Consider the following 23,063-nt stretch of genomic DNA (forward strand, 5'->3'; position numbering starts at 1 on the left):
GTTATGGAGTAACACACAGAAGAATTTCGCTCCCTCAGACTTTTGTAAACTTGAAGAAACCAAGAGAAAATTCAGACAACTGGATTTCCCTCAAAAACTCACATCTCCGTATGAAATTATGAATGAGGTTAAACCACTGCCCTTTCTTTAGTTGGCCACCATCTGGTTTTGAATTGAACAAGCTGGTTTGTCCATTTCTGAAATGTAAATTGAATGCCAAAGGGTTGTTTTCCGTTGTTAATGGTAAAAATGGCAGAGAGGGAGACCTTAAAACTGATGAATAATCATAAGATAGGCTAAGATCAACAGTGGGTTTTTTTTTGTCTTTTCCTGCACTTAAAAAAAGATTAAAATCTGCAATTGCCTGTTAATGAACTTTCAGAGAATGATGTGGCAGTTTTTCCACTGCAGAAATTAAAACAGAATTAGCTCAACAGTGAGCAGTTTAAAAGCTCTGATGTTCTGCTCATCTGCATATGACACCCTCCCTTAAAGGGTTCGAAAACCTCAAGGTTTGAATATTTTTAAAAAACATTTCAAGTATAAAGAAGGCTGGAACTAATCAAGAAATTAATTTTGATACAATTTTCTACACAAGTGGGTGATGCATGCAACCTTTAAAACTTGAATGGAGTAGTTTACCCTTTCTGATTTCAGAACTGAGGTTGATCACACACAAATACATAAAAGCAAATATTAGGTTCCAGTGTGCCATGGGTCTCTAAACCAGTTTTGTCAGTGCTGGATATGGCAATGTCAGTGAATTCAGCTGTACGAGTTCTCTGTTCTTCATTTCCTGTCCTTTGGAGCTGTATTAATGTCCTTGGCAGTCACCTGACCAGTCAAGTGACTGTTCAGCCAGTTGAGCAGCACAAAATGAGTATCGTTGAAACCAGTCCCGATTGGCCAGTTTGCTGCAGGGAGAGCGAACAAGATCTTATAGAATGAAGTCACCCAACGGAAAACTTAAGTAATTAGATTTCGACTCGCTGCCTTTAAATTACAGAAACTGGTGAGATTCAGACCCCGGTTGTTGAAAGCAGAGAACATCCCTTCAGAATTTTGGCATTTAAAACAGAATGTCATTATTTTCAATTGTTTCTGAAAGATATGATAGAATCTTAGAAATTTACGGCACAGGAGGCCATTCGGTCCATCGTGTCTGTGCTGGCCAAAAAAGAGCTATCCAGCCTAATCCCACTTTCCAGCTCTTGGTCCATAGCCTTGTAGGTTATGGCACCTCAAATGCATATCCAAGTACTCTTTAAATGCGATGAGGGATTCTGCCTCTATCATCCTTTCAGGCAGGGAGTTCCTCCGGGTGAAAAAATTTCTTCTCAACTCCCCTCTTATCCTTCTTCCAATCTATGCCCCCTAGTTATTGACCTCTGATGTGGAGATATTAGTTACTAAGTTTAATAAAGTTTTTAATGAAACTTTATTGGCCACTCAAATATGAGCACTCAAGCCAGGTGCCTGGGCCCCTGAATTGTTTTGGACAAAAGCTGCCAACTGTAGCCTCCAATACGAACTCCTTGCACAACCACAGGCTTTTAATTGTGATTTAAGAAGACAATCTGCAGCATTTTCTTTATCTTCACTGTCTTTTCCTCAGTGCCTTATAGGCTCCATTTAGGTTGAACATCTGTACTAATTTTTGACTGTTTCCATCAATTAAAAACTGAGAGGATACATGGGCAAACAGAATTTAAGTGTAGTTCTCCACTTGAATCAAACAGAGGTTAGTGCACATGATGGATGTACTTGCACACCAATGGGAACGAAGGCTACTGTACATGATGGATGTACTTGCACACTAAAGGGAATGGAGATTACTGTACATAATGGATGTACTTACACACCGATGACAACGGAAGTAACTGTACGATGGATGTCCTTGCACACCAATGGGAATGGAGGCTACTGTACGTGATGGATGTACTTGCACACCAATGGGCACTGGCAGTGCCCAAACTTGACTTCATCTCCTGGATTTCAATTCCCAGTAACCATACTGCAGCACAAATTGCTTGAATTGAAATCAGTTCATGTATTTATTTAATGGGATCTATAATTCAACAACCATCCCCCAAAATTATGGAGAATTGTATGTATGATACCCAGGTAAGTAAGGATAGGCAGGTTGAGCTTCAAAATGGGCCCATTATCTTGGATTCCCTGTTACAGTCCACACAAAGCCTGTAATTACTTTTCAATCACATATTCAGCTAGTGTTTGAGCCATAACTTTATTTGGTTGGTCCTTTGCAGTTTACAAAAATCATTACCTGGGCTGAAGGAACTCTCTAGTATCACAGATATCCAGGAGTGGGCAATAGGCCTCAGAATGTTGGAGCATCTTCTGTGGACTTTCTCAGGTCAAACTTCAACACTCAGTGCTCTGCAAATCAGAACTCTGTACTTTCAAACTCAATTATTAAACTTGAACATGTTGGCTGCTGAAGGTTAATTACAGAGAGGTCTACTGTGGGCATTGGAAGGGGGTTTTCCCTTGCCTCATAGGAACAGAGAAATTGCTAGACGAAAAATGGCCCAGGTCCATCTAGTTCTCCTTCTACAATCCTGGTAGCCGCATGATACGCCTGTGTGTCGTTGACTACTTATACCAAGTAATCTCCATCAATTATTTTCAACAGACTCAGAAATGACACAAGGAAAATGCCAGTGGTGGAGAGCTTTGGGAACCATAGGTCCAAAGTCACCTTATTCCTCCGAAGCATGTACACTTAACACGTGTCATAAAAAATATCTGGACTCACGTTAGTGTGGGTTAACTCCATGGGGGAGGTGTGAGGTGAAGACCAAAGAGGCTTTTGAGAATGAGGTGCGACATCACAATAAAATAACAGATGTTCAGTGCGTAAAATCTGTAATATCTTGCTGATTATCAGAGTAGGATTTTCAGGAAATACACGCTGAGGAGACAATTTTCATATATTTATACAACAAAAATTCACACAGGAATCACCACTTAAGAATTCATGGTGTAGAACAAGAAATCAAGAGTAGAACAGTGCCCATGGAATAAGCAGATTAGCACTCCATTTGGTATGTTGCCTTTTGTCATTCTCTCACCCACGAGGAAGACTTTGAGAGCTCAGTCATATCTTCAGCACTCATTAATCATGGGTCACTCTTCTAAATACCTAACAGTAATGAACCATCATTGGTTGCAATTTCTTAATTTTTTTCCCCCCACTTCCTACAGTTTTGAGTACGTTCAAAACATGTTGCTCACATCACATGCAATTGAGCAGTTCAGCTTCCAGTTTTACAACTCGTAACAATTTTACAAATCGTTTTTTTAAAAAAAATTTTCACGTCAAGCCATTTCTTTAACCATTTCATATAGTGGCTCAAATATTTTATTCCTGGTCCTCCACATATGCTGTCCCTGATGGGGACTGTGACAAGGCTTCCAAGACAGATGGAATCAGTAGGCCATTACATCAAAGTACTTTTAAAATTAACCCATCATCTTGGCCACCAATACATTTAAAGGGGCAGTGTCATTATAAAATATTTACCCATAGTAGGTCACAATGACAGAACTACTAATGAGAACCATCAACAGAGGGGAAAATGGTAGGAGTGCAATTTATGTTTGATAACAGTGACATAGACGGCAAAGCCATTTAAACATATTCATTTATTTTATCCATTTGTTTCTCAGTGACATATATCAAAACATGTTAAAATTTTCACCCGAAATGAACGTCCGTCACTCACAATGAGTGACAGTCGCCAGGCAGGTCTGTTGGGAGCACGATTACATAGCTGCATTACCAATTGCATCTGCCACTACAAGTTATTCATCTTCTTTTTAATCAAACAGTAACATATGAAACCTGAAACTGTTCCAGAAACAGAGCCTGCCCAAGGACTCCCTACAAAGTTGACACCTCCCCTTTAAATGTTCGAATTTGGTGCCTGGGGAAAAAAATTGCACTGAGTTGTCACTGGCTCCTTCATTTGCAGTAACCAGAGAGACTCCATATATGGCCTTGCAGCAATTTAAACAGGAACAAACTTGGCTCCCAAAATGTTACTGCATTTGTTGGAACCAAGTGCTCCCAGGCAACATGATTAACTTTGAAGGTGGAATAAGCACAACATAAAAACAAATCCTGAGCAGCCCCTGGTACTGCACTTCCATCTTCGCTAGATTTTGGGAGGGAAAAAAACCCTTTTAACATCGACAACAATAGAGCAAAACTAATAGTAAATTAGGATTTCAAAAGCAGCAGTATTTATATCCAGATTACATCAGATTTCACGATTTTGCATTTATAAATGTAAACCGTTTGACGAGATTATCCCATCTGAAATCTCCAGAGAGATAGAAGGTCGTCACTTGTTATCGCTGAGTAGCAGCCTACTCAATTACTTCTCTGGTTTTTGAATATAACAAATAACTTATTACTCAAATTTGGAATATTTTACATCTCTAATGACTCTCATATTTGAAACAGAGGGAGCCACAACAATTCGGGTACAGATGGAAACCACATTTGTATTTGACTCATTTAAATTTTCTCTGAAGTAAGAGACAGAGTGTGTGTGTATGTGAGAGAGAGAGTCTATGGTTGTACATGTTGGGGATATAGTGATGTACAACAAATAAGCTCATTCACCCCATCCAATTTGGTTGGTCTTTTTTTAAATTGGTACTGAGGAATGACCCAAGATTATGACTAATCAATAAAGGGGAGGGGAAGAAATATGATGATTTTCTGCTCTCTCCAAATGGTACAATTATAAAATATGTTATGGCTTTATCATAACTAAAAATGGTTAACCTAACAAAGATTACATCCCTCACAAAAAGCATTTCCATTTCCTGTGATCACTCAGATCTGGTGATGGATTCTTAAGAAAGTACCATCAGTATTTCCACATTGTGACGCTGAAAGTCAGCTTTCAAAGTACCGAGCTCGAGAATGGTCAAGTTAAACTCTTGACTGAGAAAGTGGCTTTGTCTTAGATACTCTATTCAAACAGTGTCCGAGGCCACATTTCCATGATCTAAAAGCAAAGCTGCTGGTACATAACGCTTCTATTAGACCAAGGTTATGGAGTAAGGTGGCTCGCACTACAGGACTTAAAATGAATCTAAAATTGGCCTGCGCTCACAAAGAAATGTACCATCGGGTTGTTGGATGCCTTTCAGGAAATGCTATACAATTAGAATTGCTTCCAGACTGGTGCCTGACATGGACAACATGGAACCTATGGTAACAGAGTGGCATTCAGTGTCATAGCCAAGAGATTCAAGACCTACAATGGCCTATCCACCCTGATGATAGGACTATGTGAACTATCACAGAATGGCTGAGAAAATTATAGAGCAAAGTACAATACTCATTTTTTTTTAAAAAGGTTAAGTTCAGTCCTGTCAAAATTAATATCAAGGGAATTCCCAATACCATGTATAATTGTGATAAGTGACAAAAAAAACACGATAATCTCTTTTAAAAAATTTCCCGTATGAATTGGCTCAGCATACTAAGTATCTTGCAACAACAGGCTCAGATGAGATGAGTGTGTGCACAACTGCTACATGGCATTAACAAACTGAACACAGAGCAATTTGAACATGACCATTGATAACTGAACTGGGCTCAGGGACAGAGTCAGCATCTCTGAGCCACACAGATCAAGAAGGTCCAAAGTTCGATCCCCAGTCTGTGCCAAGTTAGCTGATCTCAGCCAAGGCAGCAGCAAGGGCTCCACAATTGGCCATGGCGCTCCGGGTTTAGGAAAGGGGGAAATTGGGCAGGGTTCCCACTCCTGCTTAATATGTGGTGACCTCTGTGAGAGTGCCGGATGAGGACTTGATCAGGCTTGGTCAAGATATCCCCTCCGCAGTTAGATAGTCTGCCTGCATTCACGTCAAGGATCACACGTGAGTAACGATGAGGTACTGGAGGGCAATCGATGTCCGTGGAACCGTACCCTAGTAAAGGAGTCAAGTCCTTCCAGAAAGGTGGTGGAAAGCAAAAAAAAAATAATAAGAGAATAAAGGACTGGATTGGCCTAGACCGGGAATGACTGGATAGGACTAGACTGGGAATGCTTTTACTCAGTGGTTCACTTGGCCAGTGGCTGTACAAAATTTCAACCCTGAATTTTAAAATTTTCAAAACCATCCAAAATGAACACAACTGTATGTCATGTGGAGAGTTAAACAGCACCAGTCATTGAGCTGTCGCAAACACAACCAGTTTCTCATTGCAGGATGTTTTTACAGGCGCCATAATGCAGTTGAAAAGTTTTGTTATCCATTGCTAATAGCTCCAAACACATCTACTGCATTGGGTCACAAGATAACGCCTTTAGATCACATGGTTGACCATCTTGAGTATCCTGGCTTGATTCTGTTTCCAGATCCATTGTACACCTGGGTGGTCTAGAAAGACCCATACTGCTCTGAAGCAAACATCTCTGTTTTACAGATTCATTTTAAAATTATAGACATAAAAATTTTCTTTCGACCTCCAAGATCCGTTATGATCTGGAAGACCAAAAGTTCACTCATCATTGTTTTAAGAACTTGAGATAAGCCGTAGTCCACCATGGCTACCATTTCTCAATATGGCTCATGTAATCCTCTGTGGGTATGCGTCCCTGTTCTTCCATTTCCTCTTTGGGCAGTTCCTCGGGAGTCTTCTGTTGCTGTTGCTCCTCCTGATTCCGTATCCGCCGCTCCATCCTTTCTAGCTGCCTCTTGTACTGGAACCGCTGTTGGAAAAGGTCCTTTGCATAGTCATACAGTTGCACATCTAGATCGTTGAGCTCCTCAATCCTATGGATCGTCTCGTTATCGGTCTCCACACCCGATGCACGAGTACTGTTGAATTGTATGAAGGGCTTAATGAACTGTAAATGAAAAGTCCGCTCAAACAAGTACTGTGTTTTCCTTTGGAATTCAGTCAAACCAAAGAAAGCCATATCTTTGAGGTTCTTCTTGGCGCTTTCCAAAAGGATCTGGGCCCTCTTCCTCTCAGTAATGAAGGACATGTTGTAGCAGCCCACCAGGCTGAGATCTGCTAGCATCCTCACCTGGCGATTGTTAGCCAGGTTGAAAGGGCAGTCCATGAATTGCTGAAGTGTGCAACCTGACCAATCGTTCCCCTCATAGCAAGATGGCAACTCCTCGGGCGTTGGCGTCCTCCCGTCACACATGTGGAGTGAAGTCTTCCACGTGGCTCCTCGTTGGACATGCCTCCACTCACTAAGATAGCGCGAAACTGGATCTCTTAACATTGTGATGTAATAGAATTTCCTGCAGATGAACAAACAAATACAATAAGTTTCAGTCTCCTTATTGACTGGACAATACTGCATTCTATATTATCTATCTCATCTGGTTAAAATTTCTATTTCCGCCCTATCAATGATTATAATATATTCTTTGTTAATCATAATGCTTTACATTAGTACTGAATAGGAATCCAACCTTTCACATGGTACAACCCAACTTACCTGGTGAATTCAGTTGCTTCGATTTAATGAATAAATACAATGGAACCTTCATATAAAAACTTTGCTCAAAAGAGCAGCTTATCACCATGCAGTTCTAATAATGACTCTATCTCTGTTCAGAAACAAAGGGGGTAATTTAAATTTTAATTTGGGCGATAGTGCAAAATGGGCGATATTGAATTGGCCGCCTGTTATACACTACATCCAAAGTCAATAGAAGGGAAAGTCAGGTGTGGTGTATAATGGTTGGCCAAATTGATATCACCATTTTACACCATCACTCAAAGTTAAAATTACCCCCAAAATGTCTGAGTGCCCACAGAATCAAATTGTTCCCTTCTTAACAGAGTGGTGGCACTGGGCATCACTGAGCTAATGCCCAGTGCCACAGAGGGAGAACAGATACATGCTCGAGTCTTGTTCTGTTCAGATCCCGACCTCAGCTATGGACCTGGGAGGATGTTGAGTGTCTGCAGACGGTTAGGGACGCAGCGGCACTGAGGAACTCTTGGTGAACGGCATTTTTCAACGAACGTCCACAGGTTCACAAGTTAAATACCTCTCGAGGCTTCACCCAAAGAATTCAGAAAATGTGCAAATTCCAGGAATAATTGCTGGTTGTTCCTCCATGGCTCTTAAGCTAAGCAAACATTTGGGTAATGAGGAGCTGATTTCAGAAGGAATTGCCAGCAATTTAGGCCACTGCTTTTGTTCCTGAAAACACACAGGCTGCAAAGTCAAAGCCTACAGGCAGGTTTTAAAAAAAATACAGCTGAAAATTAGGCTGATTGCTGCCTACCCCGGAATAAATTGAAATGAAAGCCAAAGTGATTACATAAATAATGCACGATTCATTATCTGTCAAGAGTAATGCATGAATGCAGTTTACCTCATTACTGACTTACAAAGAACCAGTGTGTTAGGGTTGCTTATGGGACAGATATAATCTCCCCAGTTCATAGCACATGAATTGACTAGTCTGAACATTCGTCTTTATATTTTAAATGTGCAAAAGTAACTTAATTCCATTGGACACACTGTGGCATTTTGTTGCTTATAAATTGAAAATTAAGCAAATGTTTATTCAGCACTGTGGCTATGTGACAACTCAGTTTATCAGATAGCAAAAATGCACAAAATATTCCTTTTGTCTGATCTTCAAGAAACTCAGAAGGAGCTGGCCAATGGTACGTCTATGACCGTGTAGCTTTTTATGAAGGAGGCCAAAAATGGCAAGAAAGACTTGGGAAAACTTGCGACCACAATGGATCACCCACTCTGGTGAGGAAGGGGCACCCTGTATCACTAAAGGAGATCATTGAAATTTCCCTTGAACATGATCTGTCCTTTATTATTTCACAGTACGCTATTACTTGGAGCCAACGTGCAAGATTAGACTTTGGACGGGGCAGCGAATTTTCCACAATGGAGCTTTGGGTTAAAACATTTCATTGAGGCTGCCTGAAGGCTCAGTAAGTTCAGGTAACAGGAATAAGGATACAAAGGGTGCTGCTAGACGGTATAATGGAACTTGTGAACTGGACTGAAAATGTCTTGGCAGGAGAAAACAGATGGAGATGTTAAACTGAAGAAAAAAAGTTCTCTCAGGGGACAGTGAGTAGTGGGGATTGTGCTGTTCACTCTATTCATTAATAATATGCAGCAGGGGACTATCTTGGAATACCACCAAGCTAAGTGGCCAAGTGACAAGTGTATATGAGATTGATGGCATGCAAAGGGATGAAGTAGTTAGGTTGAGGAACAACATTTTTTTTAAATTCAGAAAACTAGGGCCAAGGGCCCTGCAATAAGACTGAAGATAGTGGAGCAGAAGATCAATCGGTGATCAAGTAGAGTGATCAGGTGCTGCCAAACTTGGGTTTCAAAAGCCTGCAAACTGGAGAGAAGGAAGATAAACGGAAGGTTATGTTCTTGGCGTGTCGGGAAAATGCAGAAGGGTAACGATTTCGAATAGTCTGGCCCCTCCTTGTAACAGTGAACATCCCCTCCTGCACTGTGGCATTCTTGACACTTCTGGAGAAATCCATGGTGCAGAATACTTTCCCCTTCCAGTTGCAGGAGGTAAAGGGAAGCTAGGTAAGTACATGAGGGAGAACGGAATAGGAGCATATGCTGATAGGGTTAGATGAAGTATGATGGGAGGAGGCTCATGTGGAGCGTAAATACCAGCACAGACCAGTTAGGCCGAATGGCCTGTTTCTGCGCTGTAAATTCTATGCAATGTACAGGGTGACAGTGACAGAAAAATTTGGAGGAGGGGGAGAAAGCTTGGGAAGACTATATATACATATATATATATATATACATATATATACACACACATATATATATATATATATATATATATCTATTAAAGAAAGTCAGTAGCAGATTTGAAATGTGAGCAATGTAAATATGAAGTGAGCCAACTGTCCATTCCTAGAGTGTGAAACTAATGGTAAAGGGGTTGGTTGATACTCAGCCATGACACTAAAACCTGGCACGCTAAAGGAGGAACACAAGCAGCCAGGCCCATCTGGACTCAGCCTTTGAGCTGACTGATTGATGAATCATGAAACAGTCTGAAGCCCACTCCCCCGTTCTCCTAAATGGCAGTCATACAATAGATGCCAAGCAGTCATTAAAAAAAATGCTAGCTGTCATCTCCAGTGTGTTCCTAAGAGTAAATTTCCACAAGCACGGAGCAAGATAGATTACAAATTAATTGAATTTGTAGCACCAGACACCATCCCAATGGTTTCACATTCAAGTAACAAATACTGTCAAATCTGCTGTCAGTTTAAAGCCAATTATGATTGGCTGCTATAACCAGTTCTGTGTACCAGCATGCATGAAGGAGATGGCACCAGGACTGGCACCGAGAGGTGTCGCATGTACCAAGCTGTGCAAAATTGCAGGGGAGAAACATTTTAAAAGATTTTCAGCGGTGGTCGAGATGTTGGAATTAGGATTTAGTTAAGGGGGTTGTTTTTTTTGATTGAGGATAAAAGTACTCTCCAGAGAGACAGGTAAACAGGTTTATTTCAGTGAAAATGAGGGGCAATAAAATCAGAGAATCGTAAAAATTGCACAACTTGGCCCATCAACTGGATCCATCTAAACCCATTGCTCTGTTCTTTCCCCTCATCCCTTTACACTGTGCTTTTCCAAAGACTTATCCAATTCTCTGCCCCATTTGGATTTATTTGTGGTAAACCATTCCTTGTTGTAATAACCCTATGTTTGAAAAAATTTACAGTGCCAGTGTGTTAGTCTTTTCCTCACTAACAGCATATTCAGACACTGTGAACTCAACAGTTTTATACCTCTTTATACTATAGAAGTACCTCCAACACTAAATGTGGAATTGGAAGATCTTCTGTGGATGAATCCATCCAGTCAATGTGCCTCAGAAGGCACAGAATATCACCTCATAAAGTGTATTTTCCAGAGGCATAACAGTGCCAGTAATCAAAGTAAACATCTGGAGGAGGTTGTGCCAGTAGAGGAGGCGGAGGGGGGGGGGGGGGGGGGGGAGTGGAGGCGGAGGGGGGGGAGTGGAGGCGGAGGGGGGGGGAGTGGAGGCGGAGGGGGGAGTGGAGGCGGAGGGGGGAGTGGAGGCGGAGGGGGGGGGAGAGTGGAGGCGGAGGGGGGAAGTGGAGTGGAGGCGGAGGGGGGAAGTGGAGTGGAGGCGGAGGGGGGAAGTGGAGTGGAGGCGGAGGGGGGAAGTGGAGTGGAGGCGGAGGGGGGAAGTGGAGGCGGGGGGGGGGGGGGGGGGGGTAGTGACAGTGGATGCCAGGACTTGCATTTTGTTCTGATCTCGGGCAAGCTGAGATCCCCGTCTCACAATCCGCCTTTTTAAACTGCTGCCTACACAAAGCTCCCCCAACACAGCCGACCAGGTAAAGTCACTAAAGCAGTTTTCTGAGCAGCTCTCCCAGCTTTGAATCTGCCCCGCTGTACAAAGGTGGGGAATTGAGGTTACCAGTAGCCTCACAGTGACTAGGTACTGGCAGGGGAGCCAAGGCAACTGGCCCAATCCAAACACCAGTTGGCTGAGCCCAGCAGACTCAGCACAGACCGTGGATTGAACCCGGGACGCTGTCGTCTGTATAACTCACTTCTACACTGGCTGTAGCTCATGGTGACAGAGGATCGTAGTTAATGAAAAAAAAGAAATCTAAGCCTTAGGTCTCGAGGCTTGACACCTCTGAAAAAAATATAGCAAGCCACTTCAAAAATAAAAATCTGAAATCAATTTTTTTTTGTTTAATAAAAAAAACTAAATGTTGGCAAACCTGACAAAATTGGCATGATACAAAGTGGATTCTCATTTAAAAAAAAACAATTGCAAGGGCTTCCAGGGGTTTAAAAGGAAACATAAAAACATTCTTTTAATAAAATGTGCCCTCATTCCTCCATTCAATCGAGTCACTGGGCACTAACTAAGCAGTAGTCTGCCACCGAGTCTAACCCGCTGCCCACAGGCATTGTGGAGGCTTGCAGACTTGGCAAAGGAAGCAGAACTCGCTTATTCTTCCTCCAAAATAAACAACTTGTGATGATTTTTAAGTAGTTGGATGCCACTGCAGTTCTGAGGGAGCGTTCAGTGTCTGATGTACTATCCTTTGATTGGGATGTTAATTAGAGGTCTTGTCTGTCCATTCCCCTGGTTCAGGTGCATGTTGGAGTGTTTGGGGCTGCATTCACTGGCATTTTTATAATCTTGGTTGAGAGTTTAGAAATTTAGTAGGAAAACAAACGTTCAAGAACCACATCTGTGTATACTGCCCATTTGGACCAAACTTTCCACACTACTCTGTTGAATTGTTCAGAGAAGGTTAAACAAACTAAATTGAACACTGGCGCCTCAAACGATTACTGCTGTACATTACCGAAGGTTGTATATTCCACTTTACTCTGCAAAATCATCTAAAGTGTGCAAAAAGAAAATCTATTCCAAGAGTTAGGGGTTCTCCCCGTGTCCTGGCTGTTCCTTCCTCAACCAGCACCACAAATTAACCGATCGTTCACCTCATTGGTGTTTGTGGGATCTTGCCATGGACAAAATGGCTGCTGTCTTTGCCTGCGTACGAGCAGTCACTGCACTTTGTAGGAAATGATGTTAAACCAAGGCCTTATCTGTCCATTCAGGTGGATGTCAAAGATCCTGTAGGACTGTTCGAAGAAGGGCAGAAAGTTCTTCCGTTGTCCTAACGAACATTCCTCTCCCAACCAATGCCATCAAAACAGATCAATGGGTCATTCAGCTCACTGCTGTTTGTGGGATCTTGTTGTGCCCACATTGGCTGCTGTATCTGCATACTTAACAATAACTGCACTTCAAAGGTAAATCATGTGGTGTTTTTTGATGTTCTTTAGCGATGTGATAAAATACTATTTAAGTAATCCTTTCTTTTAACTTTTTGATCACATCAAACCAACTTGAAAACAAAGCCATGTCCAACTCAGTAAATGTGTGGAATTGCTCGTCATCTGTTTAATAATTTTGGTAGGTCATGGGCAAATCAAATTGCCTGACTGGATGCTTCAACCCAGAAAAGGAAGCTCTTCACTATCAGGTTCACATGTATTACATTATTGTAAAACTCTTGAGGACAAAAAGAGTAACCATTATCTCTCAGCAAACTGCTCCAGTACCTTTTATCATAGTCATTCTTTCTTAAACACTACGCAGCAGACTGCAACTGGCTGATATGAAGATGGACGAGACATTCCTACTTAACCCTTTCTTTACTTTCCAAGTCAATCTTCGACAAAGAGTCTTTCAAATCACAGAACAGCCTGATGCCCATTGCAAGCATTAGTTTTAAGGGTTACACCTGCACAAAGCAGGGCACACAATCATTTTCTACTCCAGAGAAAGCTGCTCTGAGGGTCAAAGCATTGACTGAGCAAGGTCAAAACAAGGCCATACCCATCTCATCAGAAGACAATAAAAGCACCACCTCCAGAGAAATATGAAAGGCTGAGCACAATGTTAAAGTCATTGCAACACAATCTCAAGGCTGACTATAGGAATATCACAAAGTATATCGGTGGAAAGACATGAACATCACACACTCTATAAATCAGGCAGCCTCTGTGAGCCATCTAAAAACAGCACCTTTGTGTCTACAAAGGGGCAAGTCTTCCCCATCCTTTCCTGAAGGTGTTGATTCTTGCTAGGGTGCAGATCCAATGGTTGCAGCAGCCATCTTGTACCTTGTCGTAAAGGTTAATCTTCATGTGTGAACCCGGACACTGATGGAGGGGATTTGAACTCCTGGTCAGGATGCCAGCTAAGCAAGCGGTGGGGGAGGCAGGGAACACTCACCATTTAGCGGTAGCAGGAGGTTCGGCCAACTTTAATGGCCGGGCCTCATTTACATTTTGCTGGTCAGCTGCCCGCCCGGAAGGAAGAGAAAGAGGAGGTTGAAGATTGGGCCGCCCAGAAGCCGCCCACGGGCACTCGGGTAAGTTGCGGGGAGCGGTGGGGGGTGCTTCGGCAGCATCTCACAGGTGGGAAGGGTGGGAGCCCAGGGCAGCAGTGGCCCAGACTTTCCTGGTGGGGCCTGGATGTGCACTCCTGTTCCTCCTACCTTACAGACCCTCATCTTCCTGCAGAACAGGTTTCACTGAGCTAGGTAGCCTAAGCGGGGCCCATCGGGATCCCATGATTCAGGCGGGAGCCCAAAATAGCGGCCTTGAAATCACCATGGGGCAAAAATGGAGCGGAAAATCGAACTGCTCTATTATAACCCTCGCTCGGTGCGGTTTCCATAGGTGGGGGCAGTTAAACTTTCCTGAGAGTGTCAGCAGCCTATTTGACTGTGATGGGCATAAGAGCCTAACTTCATTCATGACAGGTTCATGCGCACAGTTTTCAGGAGGGGTCACTGGATAGGAATCAAGGGCTGGAAGCCTGGCTACCCTTGGGAGCAGCTGAGGTGAACTGTTGCACCCTAACTGCTGCCCTGGATGAGATCTGTCAACTCAACACATGTTGGGAATAGAACCTGGGACTTTTTGGTCTCTATTACTTTGTGCTACACCAAGCTGGACAGTGTCTTTGTCGACTGGGCCATTGAGTGAACTGGTGGTGTTACAACGAGGATAATATATGCTGATTTTATTAAGAGAGGAAACTATAAGCAATATAAATTGTACCCGCTGTCATATTGCACAGGAAGTTACACCTCAGGAGTGATATAATAAAGAAAGTAACGGATGCTGTATCTATGTACATTAGAAAAGAGGCAATTTCTCACTGATATTTGTAGATCCTAAAATTCATGCTCACAAGCGAATGGCAAGATAACCATGCTTGCTATACCAGAGATAACCACTAGATGGCCCTACATCCACGCTGCTGATTACACTTTACTGTTCGGTTTGGTCATCTCAAAAATCCAGGAGAAAACCAACAACAGCATAACTCAAGGAAAATCTGCAGAGCTCGCTGCTGGGTCGGCAGGTTCATCCAGCGAGCCACGGAGACCAGGAAGGTCCCAAGTTCGATCTGCGGTCTGCACGGTGTCAGCTGATCTCAGCTGGGGTGATGGTAGTAGGGATGGTAGTAGGGATGGTAGGGGAGGGGCAAATCAGTGCCTACTTCTGATCATAATCCGGCCACCTCAACTGAGGAGACAGGATCAGCCTTGGCCATGGTGCCTCTCCTGCCCCCTCCCCCAACCTCAACTGTGTTCAAAGAGCCTGCTGACATTTACCATCGAGAGTTATGCGAATATAGGAGCGGGAGTTGGCCATTCAGCCCCTCGAGCCTGTTCTGCCATTCAATGAGATCATGGCTGATCTGTATCTTGGCTCTATATCCCTTAATACCCTTGACTAGAAAAAATCTATCGATCTCAGATTTAAAATTATTAATTGAATTCGCATCTACTGCTTTTTATACATGAAGAATGGCCCAGTGTCAATGGAACAATACCCAATAGAATCCACAAAGGATTAATGTTGCTGGAGAAAAATAGTTCACAGAGAGCACTTGTAGATTGTGACGCACCAAATGGTTATGGCCTTACAAATCTGAGTGCAAATGCACGGGCCAAAACCTTTTCTCTTTTAAGGAATTCAAAGGAGTTGGGCCATTTGGCCTACTGAAACTGATCCTTCCATCACAGCATCCAACTGTACTTTTGATAACCCTGGTGTTTCTGTCTCCCTGCCTGGCAGATTATTCCAAATATTTACCACTCTTTAAATAAAGGAGCTCTGCTTGATGCCGGTTTTAAATTTACTTTTTACTCATTTCTATTTGCGTCCTCTCGTTCTGCTTTCCTTACTTTGAAGTAACATTCTGGGTTGACTTTGTCTATCTAAAGCATTTAATATTTCAGGTACCTTGGTAAGATTCTTTCCCCTCCCCTATAAACACCTTCTTTCTGGTCTGTAAAGGTGAGGCACCTCAGGCCTTTCTGTGTCGCTCATGCCCTTTGCACTTGGCATCAGTCTTGTTGCTCTTCTCTGGACCTTTTCCAATTTGCACATATGTTTTCTGTGGCACGGTGATCAAGACTGAACACAGTACTCGGAATATATTATAAAGCCTTAGGAGGACTTGTAAAAGAACATATGGGATGGGACCATCATTATGTCCCAGATTCTACTCCAGCTCTTTTCCCACCAAAATAGGAATTGGGAGCGGGAGGGGTGGAGAAATAAAGAAAGACTTGCATTTATATAGCACCTTTCATGACCTCAGGACGTCCTTTGACGTATAGTCACTGTTGTAATGTAGGGAAACACGGCTAATGGCCTTGGGGTTAGGTCAATACTTTCTCTGCCACAGCATAGGTTTGAGACGTGATCAGGATGTTTGCCTTTCTTCCCCACTCCAGCACAAAAATCTAGGCTGACACTCCAGTGCAGTACCAAGGGAGCGCTGCAATACCAGAGGTGTCGTCTTTTGGATAAGACGTTAAACCGAGGCTCCATCTAGCCTCTCAAAGTGGACGTAAAAGATCCCATGGCTCTATTTCGAAGAAGACTAGGGAAGTTCTCCTGGTATCCTAGTCAATATTTATCCCTCAACCAACATCAATAAAACACAGTTTTTCTGGTCATTATCACATTGTTGTTTGTGGGACCTTATTGTACACACATTGGCTGCCATGTTTCCTAGAGTACTACAATGACTACACTTCAAAAGTATTTAATTGGCTGTAAAGCACTTTGGGACATTGTGAGGTCATGAAAGGCGCTATATAAATGCAAGTTCTTTCTTCCTTTTTTTTCCTAGTCTTTGAATTGTTTCAAAGGTATGACTTAGGCCACGTGAAAAGATTCTCAATTTATTCAACAGGTACTCAATTTCAGATTAAAAAGTGGACAACAAAACACTTTCAACTGATTGTTAACTGTCCAGTTGGGATGAGGGTTGAGTCCAGATCGTTCAGAGCTGTCATTCTCTGCCAACTGCTCTTCACACTGAACTTCAGTTTGCTGAGACACAATTGGCAACCAACAGGGTTGGAATTCCTACTAATGAGATCATTTGAGATTATTCTCCTTCAACCAACCCTCCCCCACCACCCATGAAAGGAATCAAAGTGGATCAATTTTTAAACACAAAGCAGAAAACATGATTTATATTAATGCACATTTCTGGGGGACTGGTTGGTACTGTGGATTCGATGAAGAGGCTTAGGTTTGAATCTGTGATAGCCTTCTCTATCTGGTGGTTGCAAGGGTCCTATGTGAAATGAGCATGGGCAGTATCAACCCAGTTCCCAGTCGTCATGGGCTCACAGCACAAAGCAGTCCCCAGTTTAGCACTAGATTGGCAATCTCTCACTCAGAGAGGCTACAGAATGGCTGCTTTGGGAAACTTACGAACATGGGTATCTAGGCAGCTATGGGATGCTTTTCCACCACTCCCTCTCCCAAAGGCATCACCTCAAGTTGCATTGTGCATCCCTGGGGTCTCCCCTTCACGATCCCAGGGGCTTTGAGGCCCTTGACTACTGCCCAGGATGAGTTAAGACATGCACAAAGAATTACTTAGAATGTACAGCACAGAAACAGGCCATTCGGACCAACAGGTCCATGCCGGTGTTTATGCTCCTCATGAGCCTCCTCCCACCCCTCTTCATCTCATCCTATCAGCATATCCTTCTATTCCTTTCTCCCTCATGCTTTTATCTAGCTTTCTCTTAAATGCATCTATGCTATTCACCTCAACTACTCCTTGTGGTTGCGAATTCCACATTCTTGCCACTCTCTAGGTAAAGAAGTTTCTCCTGAATTCCCTATTGGATTTACTAGTGACTAACTTACATTTATGGCCCCTTCACATTTACTTCGCAACAGTAATAGGTTCTTAGAACCAAAACAGTGCTGACTTGTAACTTTCAACATCTTGAACATCTTTCTCACATGGCCACTGCGATCCTGATTAACCTTCAGGGTAGACAATCAGCTTTCGCTGATGTGGCCACTTACTGCCTTGGAGCAGGAGTACCTTGAAAGTATGTTGGCACCGTGCCTTGGTTCTGAGCTGTGAAGCACTTCTGAATTTTTACGCAACTCAAATCATAAAATACCCAACGTCATCAACACCGCCACCCTGCGACTCAGCAAGAAGCACATTGCAGGGCCACGAGTCTAAAGAGAGCACAGGATAATTGATTTAAAAGTTTGCCAATGGAATATATTCTTATTTTGAAGCTCAAATGCACTGTAGCGGGTCATGCTTTGCCCTCAGGTTTTCCGGAATGGAAATTCCTCTGCAGGAGAAACAACATTTACCAGAAAGATACCAGGGATGAGAGACTTCAGTTATGTGGAGAGACTGGAGAAGCTGGGATTGTTCTCCCTAGAACAGAGAAGCTTAAGGGGAGATTTAATAGGTGTTCAAAATTATGAGGGGTTTTGATAAAGTAAATAAGGAGAAACTGTTTCCACTGGCAGGAGAGTCAGTAACCAAAGGACACAGATTTGAGGTAATTGGCTAAAGAACCGGAGGGAAGATGAGGAGACATTTTTTTACGCAGTGAGTTGTTATGATCTGGAATGCACTGCCTGAAAGGGTGGTGGAAGCAGATTCAATGTAACTTTCAAAAGGGAATTGGATATAAAATTGAAAAGAAACAATTTGCAGAGTTATGGGGAAAGAGCAGGGGAGTGGAACTAATTCGAGAGCTCTTTCAAAGAGCTGACATAAGCAAGACGGGCTTGAATGGCCTCCTTCTGTGCTGTATGATTTTATGAACTAGGTGAAGGAGTCTCAGTATTGACTATGAAATGTGTTTCTCACTACATGCATTCTCTCTATTAAAACTGAAGTCTATTAAAAGTAAGAGATCACATCAGCTCTCCATTATAGTGTATTTAATGTTAAAAGGATTTGATAAGGTAGATACGGAGAAACTATTTCTTCTGGTGGGGGAAATCAAGATCAAAGGGACATAAATTTAAAATCGGAGATAGGCCAGTCACGAGTGAAATCTTGAAGTACCTTTTCCACACAAAGGGGAGTAGAAATCTCAAACTCTCTTCTCTCCCCATCCGCCCCTCCCCTGCCCCCGCAAAAGGCTGTGAATGCTGGGACAATTGGAGCTTTCACAACTGAGATCTATAGATTTTTGTTAGGTAAGGTTATCAAGGGATGTGGAGCAAAGGTAGGTAAATGAGTTGAGGTGCTAATTGAATGGCGGAACAGGCTCGAGGGGCTGAACGGCCTATTCCTGTTTCTAATGTAGAATTACCAATACTGTGTAGAAAAATTAACATAGAAAAATTCAATATCATGAGTTGCCATGTGAAAGACCCAGCTAAAGTACGGTCCTCAGTCATCAAGGTTGTGTTGCAGGCTTTAAGTGAGCCACTTTAGTGGTACACACACAGTTATGTGCCCTGACACCAACTTTCGTGCCAATATCTCGATTTTTTTATCCATCCATGGCATGGAGCAAGGGTGAAAAAGCTTTGTGATTGCCATCATGATCAAATGTCTACATGTACTAAGAGCAAAAAATATAGGGAGTCCACGTAATGCTGAATAATATTTTAGTGTCGAGTGTCGGTGTGCAAGTGCACGCCTAGGATTTAAAAAAATTTTTTTTATTATTCGTTCACGGGATGTGGGCGTCGCTGGCAATGCCGGCATTTATTGCCCATCCCTAATTGCCCTCGAGAAGGTGGTGGTGAGCCGCCTTCTTGAACCGCTGCAGTCCGTGTGGTGACGGTTCTCCCACAGTGCTGTTAGGAAGGGAGTTCCAGGATTTTGACCCAGCGACAATGAAGGAACGGCGATATATTTCCAAGTCGAGATGGTGTGTGACTTGGAGGGGAACGTGCAGGTGGTGTCGTTCCCATGCGCCTGCTGCCCTTGTCCTTCTAGGTGGTAGAGGTCGCGGGTTTGGGAGGTGCTGTTGAAGAAGCCTTGGCGAGTTGCTGCAGTGCATCCTGTGGATGGTGCACACTGCAGCCACAGTGCGCCGGTGGTGAAGGGAGTGAATGTTTAGGGTGGTGGATGGGGTGCCAATCAAGCGGGCTGCTTTATCTTGGATGGTGTCAAGCTTCTTGAGTGTTGTTGGAGCTGCACTCATCCAGGCAAGTGGAGAGTATTCCATCACACTCCTGACTTGTGCCTTGTAGATGGTGGAAAGGCTTTGGGGAGTCAGGAGGTGAGTCACTCACCGCAGAATACCCAGCCTCTGACCTGCTCTTGTAGCCACAGTATTTATATGGCTGGTCCAGTTAAGTTTCTGGTCAATGGTGACCCCCAGGATGTTGATGGTGGGGGATTCGGCGATGGTAATGCCGTTGAATGTCAAGGGGAGGTGGTTAGACTCTCTCTTGTTGGAGATGGTCATTGCCTGGCACTTATCTGGCGCGAATGTTACTTGCCACTTATCAGCCCAAGCCTGGATGTTGTCCAGGTCTTGCTGCATGCAGGCTCGGACTGCTTCATTATTTGAGGGGTTGCGAATGGAACTGAACACTGTGCAGTCATCAGCGAACATCCCCATTTCTGACCTTATGATGGAGGGAAGGTCATTGATGAAGCAGCTGAAGATGGTTGGGCCAAGGACACTGCCCTGAGGAACTCCTGCAGCAATGCCCTGGGGCTGAGATGATTGGCCTCCAACAACCACTACCATCTTCCTTTGTGCTAGGTATGACTCCAGCCACTGGAGAGTTTTCCCCCTGATTCCCATTGACTTCAATTTTACTAGGGCTCCTTGGTGCCACACTCGGTCAAATGCTGCCTTGATGTCAAGGGCAGTCACTCTCACCTCACCTCTGGAATTCAGCTCTTTTGTCCATGTTTGGACCAAGGCTGTAATGAGGTCTGGAGCCGAGTGGTCCTGGCGGAACCCAAACTGAGCATCGGTGAGCAGGTTATTGGTGAGTCAGTGCCGCTTGATAGCACTGTCGACGACACCTTCCATCACTTTGCTGATGATTGAGAGTAGACTGATGGGGCGGTAATTGGCCGGATTGGATTTGTCCTGCTTTTTGTGGACAGGACATACCTGGGCAATTTTCCACATTGTCGGGTGGATGCCAATGTTGTAGCTGTACTGGAACAGCTTGGCTAGAGGCGCAGCTAGTTCTGGAGCACAAGTCTTCAGCACTACAGCTGGGATGTTGTCAGGGCCCATAGCCTTTGCTGTATCCAGTGCACTCAGCCGTTTCTTGATATCACGTGGAGTGAATCGAATTGGCCGAAGACTGGCTTCCGTGATGGTGGGGATATCGGGAGGAGGCTGAGATGGATTATCCACTCGGCACTTCTGGCTGAAGATGGTTGCAAACGCTTCAGCCTTGTCTTTTGCACTCACGTGCTGGACTCCGCCATCATTGAGGATGGGGATGTTTGCAGAGCCTCCTCCTCCCGTTAGTTGTTTAATTGTCCACCACCATTCACGACTGGATGTGGCAGGACTGCAGAGCTTTGATCTGATCCGTTGGTTGTGGAATCGCTTAGCTCTGTCTATAGCATGTTGCTTCCGCTGTTTAGCATGCATGTAGTCCTGAGTTGTAGCTTCACCAGGTTGGCACCTCATTTTTAGGTACGCCTGGTGCTGCTCCTGGCATGCTCTTCTACACTCCTCATTGAACCAGGGTTGATCCCCTGGCTTGTTGGTAATGGTAGAGTGAGGAATATGCCGGGCCATGAGGTTACAGATTGTGCTGCAATACAATTCTGCTGCTGCTGATGGCCCACAGCGCCTCATGGATGCCCAGTTTTGAGCTGCTAGATCTGTTCTGAATCTATCCCATTTAGCACGGTGGTAGTGCCACACAACACGTTGGATGGTGTCCTCAGTGCGAAGACGGGATTTCATCTCCACGAGGACTGTGCGGTGGTCACTCCTACCAATACTGTCATGGACAGATGCATTTGCGACAGGTAGATTGGTGAGGACGAGGTCAAGTAAGTTTTTCCCTCGTGTTGGTTCGCTCACCACCTGCCGCAGGCCCAGTCTAGCAGCTATGTCCTTCAGGACTCGGCCAGCTCGGTCAGTGGTGGTGCTACCGAGCCACTCTTGGTGATGGACATTGAAGTCCCCCACCCAGAGTACATTTTGTGCCCTTGCTACCCTCAGTGCTTCCTCCAAGTGGTGTTCAACATGGAGGAGGACTGATTCATCAGCTGAGGGAGGACGGTAGGTGGTAATCAGCAGGAGGTTTCCTTGCCCATGTTTGATCTGATGCCATGAGATTTCATGGGGTCCAGAGTCAATGTTGAGGACTCCCAGGGCCACTCCCTCCTGACTGTATATCACTGTACCGCCACCTCTGGTGGGTCTGTCCTGCCGGTGGGACAGGACATACCCAGGGATGGTGATGGAAGAGCCTGGGACGTTGGCTGAAAGATATGATTCTGTGAGTATGGCTATGTCAGGCTGTTGCTTGACTAGTCTGTGGGACAGCTCTCCCAATTTTGGCACAAGTCCCCAGATGTTGGTAAGGAGGACCTTGCAGGGTCGACTGGGCTTGGTGTTTTGCCGTTGTCGTGTCCGATGCCGGGTGGTCCGTCCGGTTTTGTTCTTATTATGACTTTTCGTAGCGAGATTTTACAACTGAGTGGCTTGCTCGGCCATTTCAGAGGGCAATTAAGAATCAACCACATTGCTGTGGGTCTGGAGTCACATATGGGCCAGACCGGGTAAGGGCGGCAGGCTTCCTACCCTAAAGGACATGAGTGAACCAGATGGGTTTTTACGACAATCCGGTAGTTTCATGGCCATCATTACTGATACTAGTATTTTAATTCCAGATTTTTATTTAATGAATTGAATTTTAATTAATTAATTGAATTTTAATTAATTAATTGAATTTAAATTCGCCAGCTGCCGTGGCGGGATTTGAACTCATGACTCTGGATTTTAGTCTAGGCCTCTGGATTACTAGTCCAGTAACATAACCACTATGCTACCATTCCCAGTACCAATGGTTGACGCTTATAGAGCAGGCTACTGGGTATGTACAGAAGCTAATGCTGCTATATCTGCATTTAGTGATTACATTATCTGAGACAATTGAACATCTTCCTATAATTTTCAAGACTGAGATTTTTGTTAC

At 43.9% G+C, this 23,063-nt stretch overlaps 1 protein-coding gene across 1 annotated transcript in view; it reads right to left on the reverse strand.

The window, feature by feature from the left end:
* Positions 1-3,650: 3,650 nt before the first annotated feature.
* Positions 3,651-23,063, reverse strand: part of LOC137331605 (heparan-sulfate 6-O-sulfotransferase 1-like) — a 237,724-nt gene continuing 218,311 nt past the window's right edge. The window contains exon 2 of the mRNA XM_067995513.1: positions 3,651-7,305. Within this exon, the coding sequence (XP_067851614.1) occupies positions 6,600-7,305 (706 nt within the window). The 3' untranslated portion in view covers positions 3,651-6,599. The remainder of the gene's footprint in view (positions 7,306-23,063) is intronic.

Source organism: Heptranchias perlo, chromosome 13 (assembly GCF_035084215.1).
Source record: "Heptranchias perlo isolate sHepPer1 chromosome 13, sHepPer1.hap1, whole genome shotgun sequence".
NCBI classification, from domain to species: Eukaryota; Metazoa; Chordata; class Chondrichthyes; order Hexanchiformes; family Hexanchidae; genus Heptranchias; species Heptranchias perlo.